Source organism: Photinus pyralis, unplaced genomic scaffold (genome assembly GCF_008802855.1).
Source record: "Photinus pyralis isolate 1611_PpyrPB1 unplaced genomic scaffold, Ppyr1.3 Ppyr1.4_LG6, whole genome shotgun sequence".
Classification (NCBI taxonomy): Eukaryota; Metazoa; Arthropoda; class Insecta; order Coleoptera; family Lampyridae; genus Photinus; species Photinus pyralis.
The window spans coordinates 31919009-31931406 of NW_022170663.1; the positions used below are offsets into that span (position 1 = coordinate 31919009).

General features: G+C 34.5%; 1 protein-coding gene across 1 annotated transcript in view; it reads right to left on the reverse strand.

Moving 5' to 3' along the window:
* Positions 1–6473: 6473 nt before the first annotated feature.
* The window catches only part of LOC116173489 (triple functional domain protein-like), a gene marked incomplete at its 3' end in the record, with an annotated part of 132446 nt that continues 126521 nt past the window's right edge, over positions 6474–12398 (reverse strand). The window contains 1 exon segment of the mRNA XM_031490987.1: positions 6474–6573. Within this exon segment, the coding sequence (XP_031346847.1) occupies positions 6474–6573 (100 nt within the window).

Consider the following 12398-nt stretch of genomic DNA (forward strand, 5'->3'; position numbering starts at 1 on the left):
TGTGCGAGGTGAGGCGGCGCAGCCGCCGAAACCGAACTTATGTCCCATATAAAAGAGATTTCCCAAAGGCGGCACAAAGTTCGCGGGGTCTGCTAGTACTTTTATAGGATGCTATGAGCTTTATTCCCGGTGGTTTTGTTTGAAATAAGGGTGCGAATTTTCGTAGTGATTCCACGATTTTGAAATTCAAGTATTGAGCACGATACCCCTTCTGTATTCATCCAAAATGTGTACAGAAAGGAAAACGAGGTGGTGAAAAATGTTTCCATATGTGGTAACAATGTTTTTTGACAGACAATACACCATGATAGGGTGTTTTCGATCTTTCCTGGGAAAATTATTTTAAAAAATCGATCTTTTATGGAGTAAACCAAAACCGAATCTGAGAACGAGATATAGAAATACACACAATTATTAAAAAAAAAATAGGATTCTCGATTTCGTATTTTGGAAAAATATCCTCCTCCTAACTTATTAATTTCGAGTCATTGTTAACATTTTGTTTTGTAGCAAATGCCGGAGATGAACAAGGTGAGATCAAGTTTCAATTTTTTCTTTATTTGAGCTAGCTGGACAATGTTTTGTGAGTGGTCTATTTACACAAAGCAATGCGATTTCATTCATAATATTTACCAGCATATAACCATTAACCACACCCTTTCAGATTTTATAATTTTTCCAGTACTCAGATCAGCGCGCCCAAGGGTGATCTTAACGAATTTTCGTAAGCAAACCCAATTTCCACACGTCTTTATTGGAAAACGAAAAAATAAACAAAATTCTACCACCCCATTTTTATAGTTACGTGCTACAACACCCCATATACAGTTGATTTTAGTGAATAGGTAGGAGGAAATGATCTAGACGTAGGTAGCATTTTCGCGCGAGCATTTAAAGTAGTAGTTTTCCTCGAAAATTGGTAAAATTTATTCTACTTATCCCTCCGGCAAAATTATTATCGAATTTACTACAATTTCGATTACAAGCGCCGCGAAAAAGGTGCACCTTTTGTCAAACCCTCGTCAAAGATTACTTAGCAGTTTCCCATTTACAGAAATTAGAAATAACAGCACAAAACCGTATATTGGTCACACATGGGACAATAAGAAGACTGCCAAAAATAACTGACGTCAAACACTCCCCTTCTATTTCAGTTTGCGGACACTTCGAGAACAAAAAGGAATAAAGGCGACAAAGACATGAAAGCTGCCGTCAAGCAAATTAAAGCTTTATAAAAGGCAAATTAATAATATACCTCTCAGCGACTGAATTTTCTGTAACGTTTTTCTTATTTTATATATAAAAGAGTACATTCATAACGTTTTTTTCGTGGATTATAATTATTAATACTCGGTTCAGGGAGTTTTTTTCTAAATCTAACCAAATTCTGACGTACTGTGATGAAGTAATTAAACACGCCCTAATGTAAATTCCCTACGCCCACGTAATTATGAAACTAACCCTATGATTGAAGGTGCAGTATCATAGTTTAATTACCGTAACACAACAATCACATTAGTGATAATAATACCAAGACCTTAAATTTATTTACGGAGCCCTCTAATTGCGAATTACGAAATAAACCAATTCGTTACCGTTAATAGATACATTAATATTTTCCTTTCCAGGTGAATTTAGTTTTCGAGGAATATTAAATTTCGTACCGCATCAGCAGCAGCAGCGAGCGAGGGTTGATATTAGTTCGCCGGCAAGAAATATTTAGGGCCTCTGGAGGCACTTTACAATTTCATGACCCGATGACATTAAAACCAATCCCATCGCCTTTGGACCTTTAATTAGGTTACACAATCTAAACATTCTACGCGCTCCCGCATTATTAATGGTGCAGTTTTAAACGTTTCAAATTAAATCAATTATTGACTTTCCATTACGGTCGATTGCATCAACAAGCGCAAATAGACAAAGTAAAAGGCCAAAACTCTCGACCGCAAAACTGTTTACACTTGAAAACAAACAGTACACAAAATGTATAGATATATTCAGGGTCCAAATCGTCTTATTCTATCTGTCTGTCTGGCGGCTGAAGACTAACTTTCTTATTTGTGTAGGGTTTTTTCGGAGCGTTTATACTTCGGTACAGAATTGTTAATTTCGGATAAGACAATAGTCGGAAAACATGACAGTTTTCTGAAAATTTTTTGAGTAGGGACATATAATATAAATAAAACTGTTTAAAACATAAAATAGATTTAGCGTAGGCACACACGTAAAATATAAAAAATTACATCAAATGCTGTCTGTTGCAGTATAGTGCATAAAATACGAGCGGTGTTTCCCTGCTGAACAGCTAAGCTTAAAAATTCACAGTAACGTTTCTCTTGAGTTTATTCGAACAAATTTTATAAATTTCTGAAGCAATTTTTTTTCAGATGGACCCCATCAAGGGCGAAGTGTTTCAATACTGAAAGGGTAGAAAATGAAACGGTCTAGTAGATTACTATATTTTAGCATCTTTTTAGCTTCCTAGCATGTGGTAGGTAGCTATTGCGATAGCCGTTTTTTGAACATTTCAAAATTTCATCAAATGTCGACGTTTTAGACCATTTTAAGCAACTTTTAAAGAATAAAATTTTTTTTCGTCTGTATGTACGTACGTACGTACGTTTGTTGGCAATTTTCTGAGAAAACGGCTCGACGGATTTTGTTGAAATTTTGTATATATGTTTTAGGCATACCGAACAGAAAAATAACGGGACGGATTTTTGAAAAAAAATTTTGGAGCGCCGTAACGGCATCGAACTTTTTTTTTCAAATAGCAACCTAAAATTTCTATTCTATTATTTGGAAGACCTTATTTTCCTGTGTACAACCTACAAAAAATTGGGCCGGGTTATATTATCAAAAAACGGAGAAAAAAATTGTCAAAGTCAAAAAAATTGTGTTGCATATGTGCAAAACGCAACGATCTTGTTTCTGAAGCAATTTAAACGAAATTTCTATGGTAAGTCCCTTTAATAAAAGCAAACAAAATTCATGCGCAAAAATCGTGTTGCGCATGCGCAGAAATGCAATTTTTCTTATTTATGGAACAATTTTAACGAAATTTAGATGGTAGGTCCTTTTAATAAAAGCTAACAAAATGCATGCGCAAAAAATAGTGTTGCGCATGTGCAACATCCAACTTTCTTATTTATGGACCAATTTTAACGAAATTTGGATGGTAGGTCCCTCTAATAAAAGCAAACAAAATTTTTTTTCAAATAGTAACCTGAAATTTTTATTGAGTTATTTGGAAGATCTTATCTTCCTGTGTACAACCTACAAAAATTGTATCGGGTTTTATTACCAAAAAATGTTTCAAAACCCACTCGTGGGTATTGCCGCGTAACACATTGTAAATGATGAGTAATGGGCAAATATAGACCATAGCAGCTATCAATTAGCGAAAATCTGAAGTCTCTTGGTGACCCAGGGGCCGAGATCTCGATGGAACAGACGGACGGACATAGACAAACATACGAAAACACAAGCACATAAGCGTTACCTCAACATCGTTGTGATACATTAAAAAGTTGGCATTGCGCAGTTTGCGCGCATATGCACACCTGATTTTTACGATTTGCGATATGTTGCCATTACTAGAAGCATCTGTGGTTAAAATTTCAAAGAAATATCTCTACAAATAAGAAAGTTGGCAAATATGGAGTTCAGTAAAACTGTGGGAAATGGGTAAGTGCGTACATATGTTGGCAATTTTTGGTTTCAGCTAGGAAGCTATTCTGTCAAGAATATGACACCTGGTTTTTCTTCTAATTCTGCGGTGGATCTATAGCAGCTGACGTCAATGAAATAATGTTGCTTAACGAAGTGTGTCGGTTAAACCGACGTCCAGCCATTTTTTCGCAGGATAAACCTATACTTTAGTCCTACAATGCCAATAGTGAGGTCAATTGCAATTCGAAAAGTGTCGTTGTCTAAAAGTGTTCCTAAATTGAGTACGGGTTGTGCATACAAAAATGCTCCAGATTCCGCAGAACTTACTAACAAAAAACGTTTGTAGAGGATTTTTTTTGAGATCGCGTTATCAAATCTTCATGACGTTGTTTTACTAAAGGATAGTCCCAACTTTTTTTAGTTTACATTCAAGGAAGATAAGTGTAACAATTGTTGCCTTTTATTTCCTTAAATTTAGGCCTTTTTCCAAGTATGGTTCCATATTGAAAGGTGTTTTCTAGTTAGTTCGTCAAGAAGATCGACCACAGAATGCATCGATGCCAAAAAGACAAGAACAGCTAGTTTTTCAGCAGACCGAATTCCCAAACCTGTAAATTATGATTGGCAGCATTGCAATTTCCCAAATTTCATTTTTACATTAGTGAACGTTTCAACAGAAATCTATAATTGGTGATCGAATACTCGCAGTAAATCTATCTGGTGAAAGGATGGGTATGTTCATAATAGATAAAGAAATTTTGGAATGCTGTAACAATGACGAAGTAGATATAAGGCTTGCTGAGAAGGGAGAATAACGTTTAAACGAGAAGTCATTAGAGCAAGTTCATCTGTGCGGCTTCATACCGAGAACTGACGGATTATCCTTTTGTCATACATTTTATATCTACTGAAAAACCTTTTAATTTTTCTTCGATTCTGCTATAATCTAAAGAAGAACGTCAGAAAATAAATGCTTCGCATCTTCCCCAATTTAACTCCGAACCTTACTTGATATTTGCATCAATAATAGTTTATAAATCTTGAAAAACCGTGTCTGGGGTTCCATCCAAGGTAGCATCGTCCAATATATATATTATTATTATTATTATATATTGTTGTAAGAAAAAATGATAATATTGAGGAATAATTTCCTTTCCATTTTTAGTCTGTTGATACAATTAAAAGCATTACGAAAATGTAGCTTCAGAAAAATATGGCACTCCTCGGTGTCGTTCTTGTTTAAAAAGCAACGTGCGTTGATGGTCTAATTACGCAGAATGACTATCGAAGTTTAGTCAAAGTACCATTGATAAAACGGACGATTTTTCAACACGCTTCATTTTAGATGGAAAAAACACGAATTTTGCCTATAGGAAATTGGAGCAGAGACCCATTTTAATGTAAGCAACAGCAATAGCTGTAAAAGAGCAGAATATTTGCTCAATTAAACAGGATGGAATATATATTTTTACTGACGAGACATGGTGCGGCGAAAACCATTCCAAAAAATTTGGATGGGTAGTATTCGTAACCCTCGAAAACCCTGCCATTTTGACCAATATAGAGGAACAATTCAAGAAATAACCGGGTACAGAGGAGGGATCGGACGCCCGTCTGGATCTGGACATTGGGAAGAAAGAATTAATATGACGAAATGAATAAGCAGCATTATGAGAATAGCTAAGATAAAACAGTAATCGTGCGTCACACAATACTAGAACGTGAATTTAGAAATCCAAAGACCTCCTGGAGAAAGCCTATGTAATTAAGTAAATAAAGACTGTTAAAATGTGAATTTAACAAGAATCACATTTATTTAACACAAGTATTTGAAGCCGTAGGCTTTCATGATATACAGTGATATTTACTAAAAAATAGACGTAGGGATTTACCTGTATTGTTTTTCCCTATATCTACTTTTAAATGACAAAATCTCTTCATGAAAGATGCCTAATTTGATGCAACCAAAATAACTTAAAACGAATAAAGATCTGGCTGTCATATTATAATTAATTTTACTATTGTTACTTTAGCTTGCGTATTTTTATATCGTTCGTGTGCGATGTATTCAACTGGAGAAAAATTTGATACTATTAATTGGTATAGTGCCGGTAATAGTTTAAGAAGCGTAAAAGATTTATTGTCTGTGAAGTCAAAGCGACAATATTCAAATTAATTAATATGATAGTCAGATATTTGTTTTAAGAAGTTATTTTGGATGCATAAAATTTGGCACCCTTCAAAAGAGATTTTGTCATTGAAAAGTAGACCTAGGAAAAAACAATACAAAAAACAAATTTAATATCGCGATGGAAATCCTCTAGTCAGTGTAATATACCTACTTAGAAGAATCTATTAAAAATAAGGAGAAATTCGCGCGAAAAGTTTTGAACGATGGAATTGCTATCGTGGAGACATCACAAATTTCAGGTCCTAGTAAAAGTTCAGTTTCAAGTAATTTTAAAGTAGATAGTAATATTCCAGTGTCAATTCTTTCTCAAAATTCAATTACAAATTTAATTGAAAAAACCAAATTCCTATCGTTTTTAATAATTATTGTCCAAATTGTTCATTCAGCATGAAATAGGTAAAATGTTTGCCCTCTATTACTCGTAGTGTATTACATAACATTCAGTTCATATTTCTGTGTTGTTATGAAGTATGATATTTAACGTAAGCATTGGAGTACGTATTAGATCTAACAGATCTAGTGTGGTAAGTATCACTTACAACCCTCCTCTCATATCTTGTATTATTTTAAAAACGCCCGATCGTGCGAAAAGTAAATAACGTCCTACCTTGTCAGAATCCGTTGTATTTCCTGAACCGAACGATGTCAACGAATTTCTATCCAGGTTCTCCACGCTTTCGTCTAACGAGTTGCATTCTTCCATGTCCCTGTAAGAAAAATAAACATGATAATTTTGTGCATTTAAAAACTATATCAAAGTGTATTATTGATTCTATGGTGCATTTTGCATTGCATTTCTCATAGACATCGAAAGGAAAGGTGAGAGAGTCGAATGACCACTACCTACACTTTTATAAGTAACTTAAAATAAAAAATAGAGGAATACACGCACTTATTTACAAATTTTCGAACCATTTATTGTTCAGAAAAGAATTTAAAGAGGTATGATAAAATTAGTCTGCAATTAAAATTCCTGACGAGGCATTATTAAACCATCAAAATGTTAGCAACATTGAAAGAAAAAAGTCCAACTTATACATGGCTACATTAAAACCGATATAGCACGAGATTGTAATTAGGCACATTCGAAACACCAAATGAATTTTAAGTTGCTAACGAATTGGTGCTTATAAATTAATCCAATTGTCTATTTAAACTTCAACCTCCTAAATTTAATCGTATCAATAACTCTAATAATTCTGCAAGGAACAATCTAAATAAAAAATAGAATCAACATTCAAATAATTAATCACCGAAAGATTTTTAATTTTCACCGTCAATACCGCCTACACCCCTAATGTCTACGCACACACAAAACAAACTCAAAATTTTACCAATCACGAAGTTCGAATAAATTAAACTTTAACACCGTCAAGAACTTTGCTCATTCCAATAATCAAACTTTTTAGAAATAGTAATTTAAACAAAATTCGGAGTTGAAATAAGTCTCCCATTCTTGTACCTTAAAACAAAATTGATTGTACTGGTTTTCTAACATACAATTTCAAACCAGTGCACAGAGTTGAAGCTTTATAAAAATAATCAAAATAATTAAACGAAATTTATTGTACTCACGTAATATAGAATTACGATACGATTACGATACGTGTCGCTTTTCTTATTTTTTAAGCATAAAAACAAAGATAAATGTGCCGTTTCTGTTACGTTTAGAAGTTATCACAAAGCAAAAGTTGCCCGTTTTGATTGCCGAATTATTAGATTTGTAAATTATTTTTGATTAGTACAAATAATTTATCTTTTGAGAAGGTGGCTGTATCAGAAGACTATGAGAGCAGATATTTGAATGTCACTTTCTGCGACACTTAATACAATTAACTATTTACAAAAATACCATGAGTGTATATATATAGGGAAACCAATTTAGTATGGGGGGAGAAGGTATTGCACATTAATTTATCTTCTTTCCTAATACAAATAATTATTTCTTGAAGGGATGTCAGTATCGGAAGAACATGAGAGTAAGGATTAGAAAATCATTTCTGTGCTCCTAATACAATTATTTTGAAAAAAATCAGGGGCGAGGTAGACTAAAACATCTATTTGGAAACCAATTTCGGAAAAAATAGAGGAAAGTTAAATTATCTTTGTGTGGTTCTAAGTAATATCCCGATAATCTCCACCGAAATGGCACCGATGTGTCGCTAAGGATGCTACGCTGATGATCGGTTTCTTCGCAAAAATTTGTAGCTTAGAAAATTGCTTACAAAGAAGGGTGTAAGGTACTGTATCCACCCTTTAACGGTATCTGTGTGTCGGATATTTGTAATACATGCGACTTAAAATATAGGGAAATGTATTTTCGTGAAAGTTTGAAAGTTCATAATAATAAAAACTAATGCATTCCGCTGTTTCCTCTGGCTCTTATAATATTATTTTGAAAAAGGACCGCAAATCATATCCGAACAAAATTGGAATGCAACTTAATCTTAAAGCATTGTTAGCAATATATCTGTTCAAAGATCAGGAGCCTGGCGTATCCTACGTAATCAAAATGACCGAGAAAATGTGGCTAAATACGCACAGCATATATCTCATACATCCCTAATCTCCAGGCGGACACAGCCGTAGAGACGAACAGACGGACGGAGAAACAGGCGGACAAAGTAGCCACAACAGCGCATCCTTTATTTATGTTGAAATGCGCTAAAAATGGCTTCATAAAGGCTCTTCGCCACCCAAGGAGGTGATGGCGCAATTTTCTGGGGCGCAAGTTATGGACACCGTTCTTTGGGACGCGCGCTCCTGAATTGAGTACCCATAGGGCAAAGGGATCTATAATACCGGGAGATGTCTACAAAAACACAAATAAGAACTGGAAAGTGGCTATATGCTGATATTGTTCAAGAAGTAATTAACAAATACGGTTTTAAGAAATTAGAGCATCCATCCGCTCTCTCCTCTGCGGCTGTTATCTCTTCACAAAACTCAAAAAACTATCTATTCAAGTAAATGTCAGTGCTGTATGGTGTAAGAGACTTCAAAATTAGGAAAGTTAATCGAAAAACTCATTGAACTATCCAGATAAATATGAAACCTGACTAATATAATTTTTAGCAAAAGTAATGAAAGGTAATCTAAAACTAACGGATACACTGTAAATTGTAAGTTATAATTCCTTTTTGAAATGTGAATTAATTCCACTTTTACGCGGCGTAAAGCCCCATTCAGATAGGTGGTAGTGCGGTGCCGTTGTCATGGTGTGCGGTGCGGGTGTGGGTCGGTGCTGTCATTTTGGCATCTGCATTCACAATCACCGTAAAATCGGTGCGCGTGCGGATTATTTTATTCTACAAAATTATGAACAACAAACAACAATAGCAACAGCAAATCGTCAAAATCCATCAATCAAACAATTAAATTAAATGCACAACCCGCGCAAACACTATGAAGAGCTTATGTAATTAGCTGTGACAGATTGCCATTACAAACATGATGCGTTCCTATTGGTGCTTGCTACCGTAGTGTGCGGTGCAGTGCAGAAAGTTTGAAGTTTACATACTTTCGGCACGCGGCTGCAATTCGTCTGCACTGCACATGTCATTGTGAATTGTCATATGGGTATGCGTATTTCAAACTTTTATAAAAAGGCACCGCACCGCAACAGCACTGCACTACCACCTATGTGAATGGGGCTTTATGCTGTAATTCGTTACGCCCTAATTAATAATGTTTATATTGGACAAAAAATTTACTCGTTATGATCAAACAGGGAAAAACAGATGTTATAATGAATCTGAAGCAGCAAAAATAATTAAAATGCCTCATTTTGTCTACTGCCTTAAAATTGTGCACAATGTTTTCATGGCTCCTAGCCTGTCGGAGTTCCCAACAATTATTTCCCTATAATAACTTCAGGAATTAGGGATATATCACAGCAACAATTAATCATCATAGCCAACACAGGATAATCAAATCCACGGTACAGCCATCCCTCAATAATAGCATTAATTCAAAGCGAACCCATAATTCTCACAATAAGGTGAATAATACAAAGCAAAGCAAGCGATTAGTGAATATCATTTGGAAATAAATAGACAGAGATTTTTAAGGGTCTCTTTAAGGTTTAATTTATGAGGACACCATAAATTTATATATTTATTGTGTTTTAAGTGCAGTAAATACCTGCCACAATCGTGGTACGGGCGGTGTTAGTGGTGAAGTAATTCACAAAAAAGACAGGTTGGAATTAAGAAAATCAGATATCACACTTTACGTTTCCACTGCCATTAACATCATTTCTGTTTATAACATCCCATCATATATTCATAAAATGTGAGTGTTACAGTGATTGTGGCCAGAAAGATAATGAATGTCTTGAGAAAACGACCGACGATTAGGATACAAAGTTTGGTACTAAACTTTTACAAGGTGGTATGTATTTGCACTATTAATGCCAAAAATATATACAGCTTCTTAACTTCAGATTAACACAAACTAACATATCGCTAAATGTGACATGGAAATTTGGTCGTAAATTCTCTCGTAATTTGGTGCTCAACTTTAAATTAAAGCGAATGGATTTGAAACAATAAAAATATAATCGGGGATAAGTAACATACCATAAATAGCTTAGCACTACCTTGCTATCCCAATAAATAAAACCAGCAAAGGGTAAACAGTGCGTGTATACCCTTCAATAAAAATATGAAACAGAGATAAGTAGTAGGTACCTACTAACTTGCCATAATTTAGCATAAGTTTGATGCTAATTTATTCTCCTAAAAGCACATTCTTGTTTATATCAACAATTTTTGGGTTGAAAAATATTAGAATCCACACCAAAATATTAGTGCATGATTTGGCAGTAATGTTCCAATTGGTTACTCTAAACTAAATGAAATATAAATACGCGTAGTTTATTGGGATTGAAAAGGGGTGAGAGTTGAAAAGAAACGGAGACATATACTTAAAATTATAATTCAAGTTCCATCTCAGAAATTTTGGAAAAAATCAAGTGACAGGTCTTTCTTATTTAGTCCAGGCAAATTAGCGCAATTTTGGAGAAATAAAAACATTAATCTGAATTTTGGTATACACATTTATTGGGACTTTCTATTGAACATACTAAAAGTCCCTGTCAAAATCTGTTGCGCTCGTGACGCCATCTTGGAAAAACGGTACACTTTTTCAGTTTTTTGCCCATGTCTCGGCAACTATTACTGATACGAAGAAATAGTTTACATGAAAAATATAGTTTCCTAAATTCCCTATAAAAAAGAGTATTTACATTTTTTTTGTATCTCCAATACTTTAGCTGTAATCTCACGTTGAATGCGTCAGAACGCGTTTAGACCCCGTATCGTAGTTATAGGAAGGAGACCGTCTTTTTTATGACTACACCGAAAGCTGTAAAAGCACCAAAAAATGAACAGAATCGTCTTGCGATAAAGCATTCTAGCAATGACATAATGTTTCATGATAAGATCTGAGACAATTTTTTTTTCGGGGCTCAAAAAAAGGCAGTGTATTTTTTTTACCAAAAATCGACTACACCAAAATTTCTCGCGAAAACACTTTTTCTTATTAATTTTGGGGCGTAGAATCCAGAACAATTCGTACTTTTTCGATTAGACCTCTCAATCAAAAGTTATAGACTAGAAACCAATTTCGAAAAAAAATTCAAAGGCCTGTAACTTTTGAACTAGTAGCCCAATCTTGGAACTGTTTGAAATTATGGATTCTACAGGCCACATTCTATAAGAAAATTTTTTTTCGGGCCGATCTGAGACAATTTTTTTTTCGCGGCTCAAAAAAAGGCAGTGTATAACCTTCCTTTTTTACCAAAAATCGACTGCACCAAAATTTCTCGGGAAAACACTTTTTCTTATTAATTTTGGTGCGTAGAATCCAAAACAATTCGTACTTTTTCGATCAGACTTCTCAATCAAAAGTTATAGACTAGAAACCAATTTCGAAAGAAAATTCAAAGGGCTGTGACTGTTGAACTAGTAGCCCCATCTTCGAACTGTTTGAAATTATGGATTCTACAGGGTACATTCTATAAGAAAATTTTTTCTCCCGGTCGATCTGAGACAATTTTTTTTTCGGGGCTCAAAAAAGGCAGTGTATAACCTTCCTTTTTTTTACCAAAAATTGACTACACCAAAATTTCTCGGGAAAACACTTTTTCTTATTAATTTTGGGGAGTAGAATCCAAAACAATTCGTACTTTTTCGATTAGACTTCTCAATCAAAAGTTATAGACTAGAAACCAATTTCGAAAGAAAATTCAAAGGGCTGTAACTTTTGAACTAGTAGCCCAATCTTGGAACTGTTTGAAATTATGGATTCTACAGGGCCACATTCTATAAGAAAATTTTTTTCCGGGTCGATCTGAGACAATTTTTTTTTCAGGCTCAAAAAAAGGCAGTGTATAACCTTCCTTTTTTGCCAAAAATCGACTGCACCAAAATTTCTCAGGAAAACACTTTTTCTTATTAATTTTGGTGCGTAGAATCCAAAACAATTCGTACTTTTTCGATCAGACTTCTCAATCAAAAGTTATAGACTA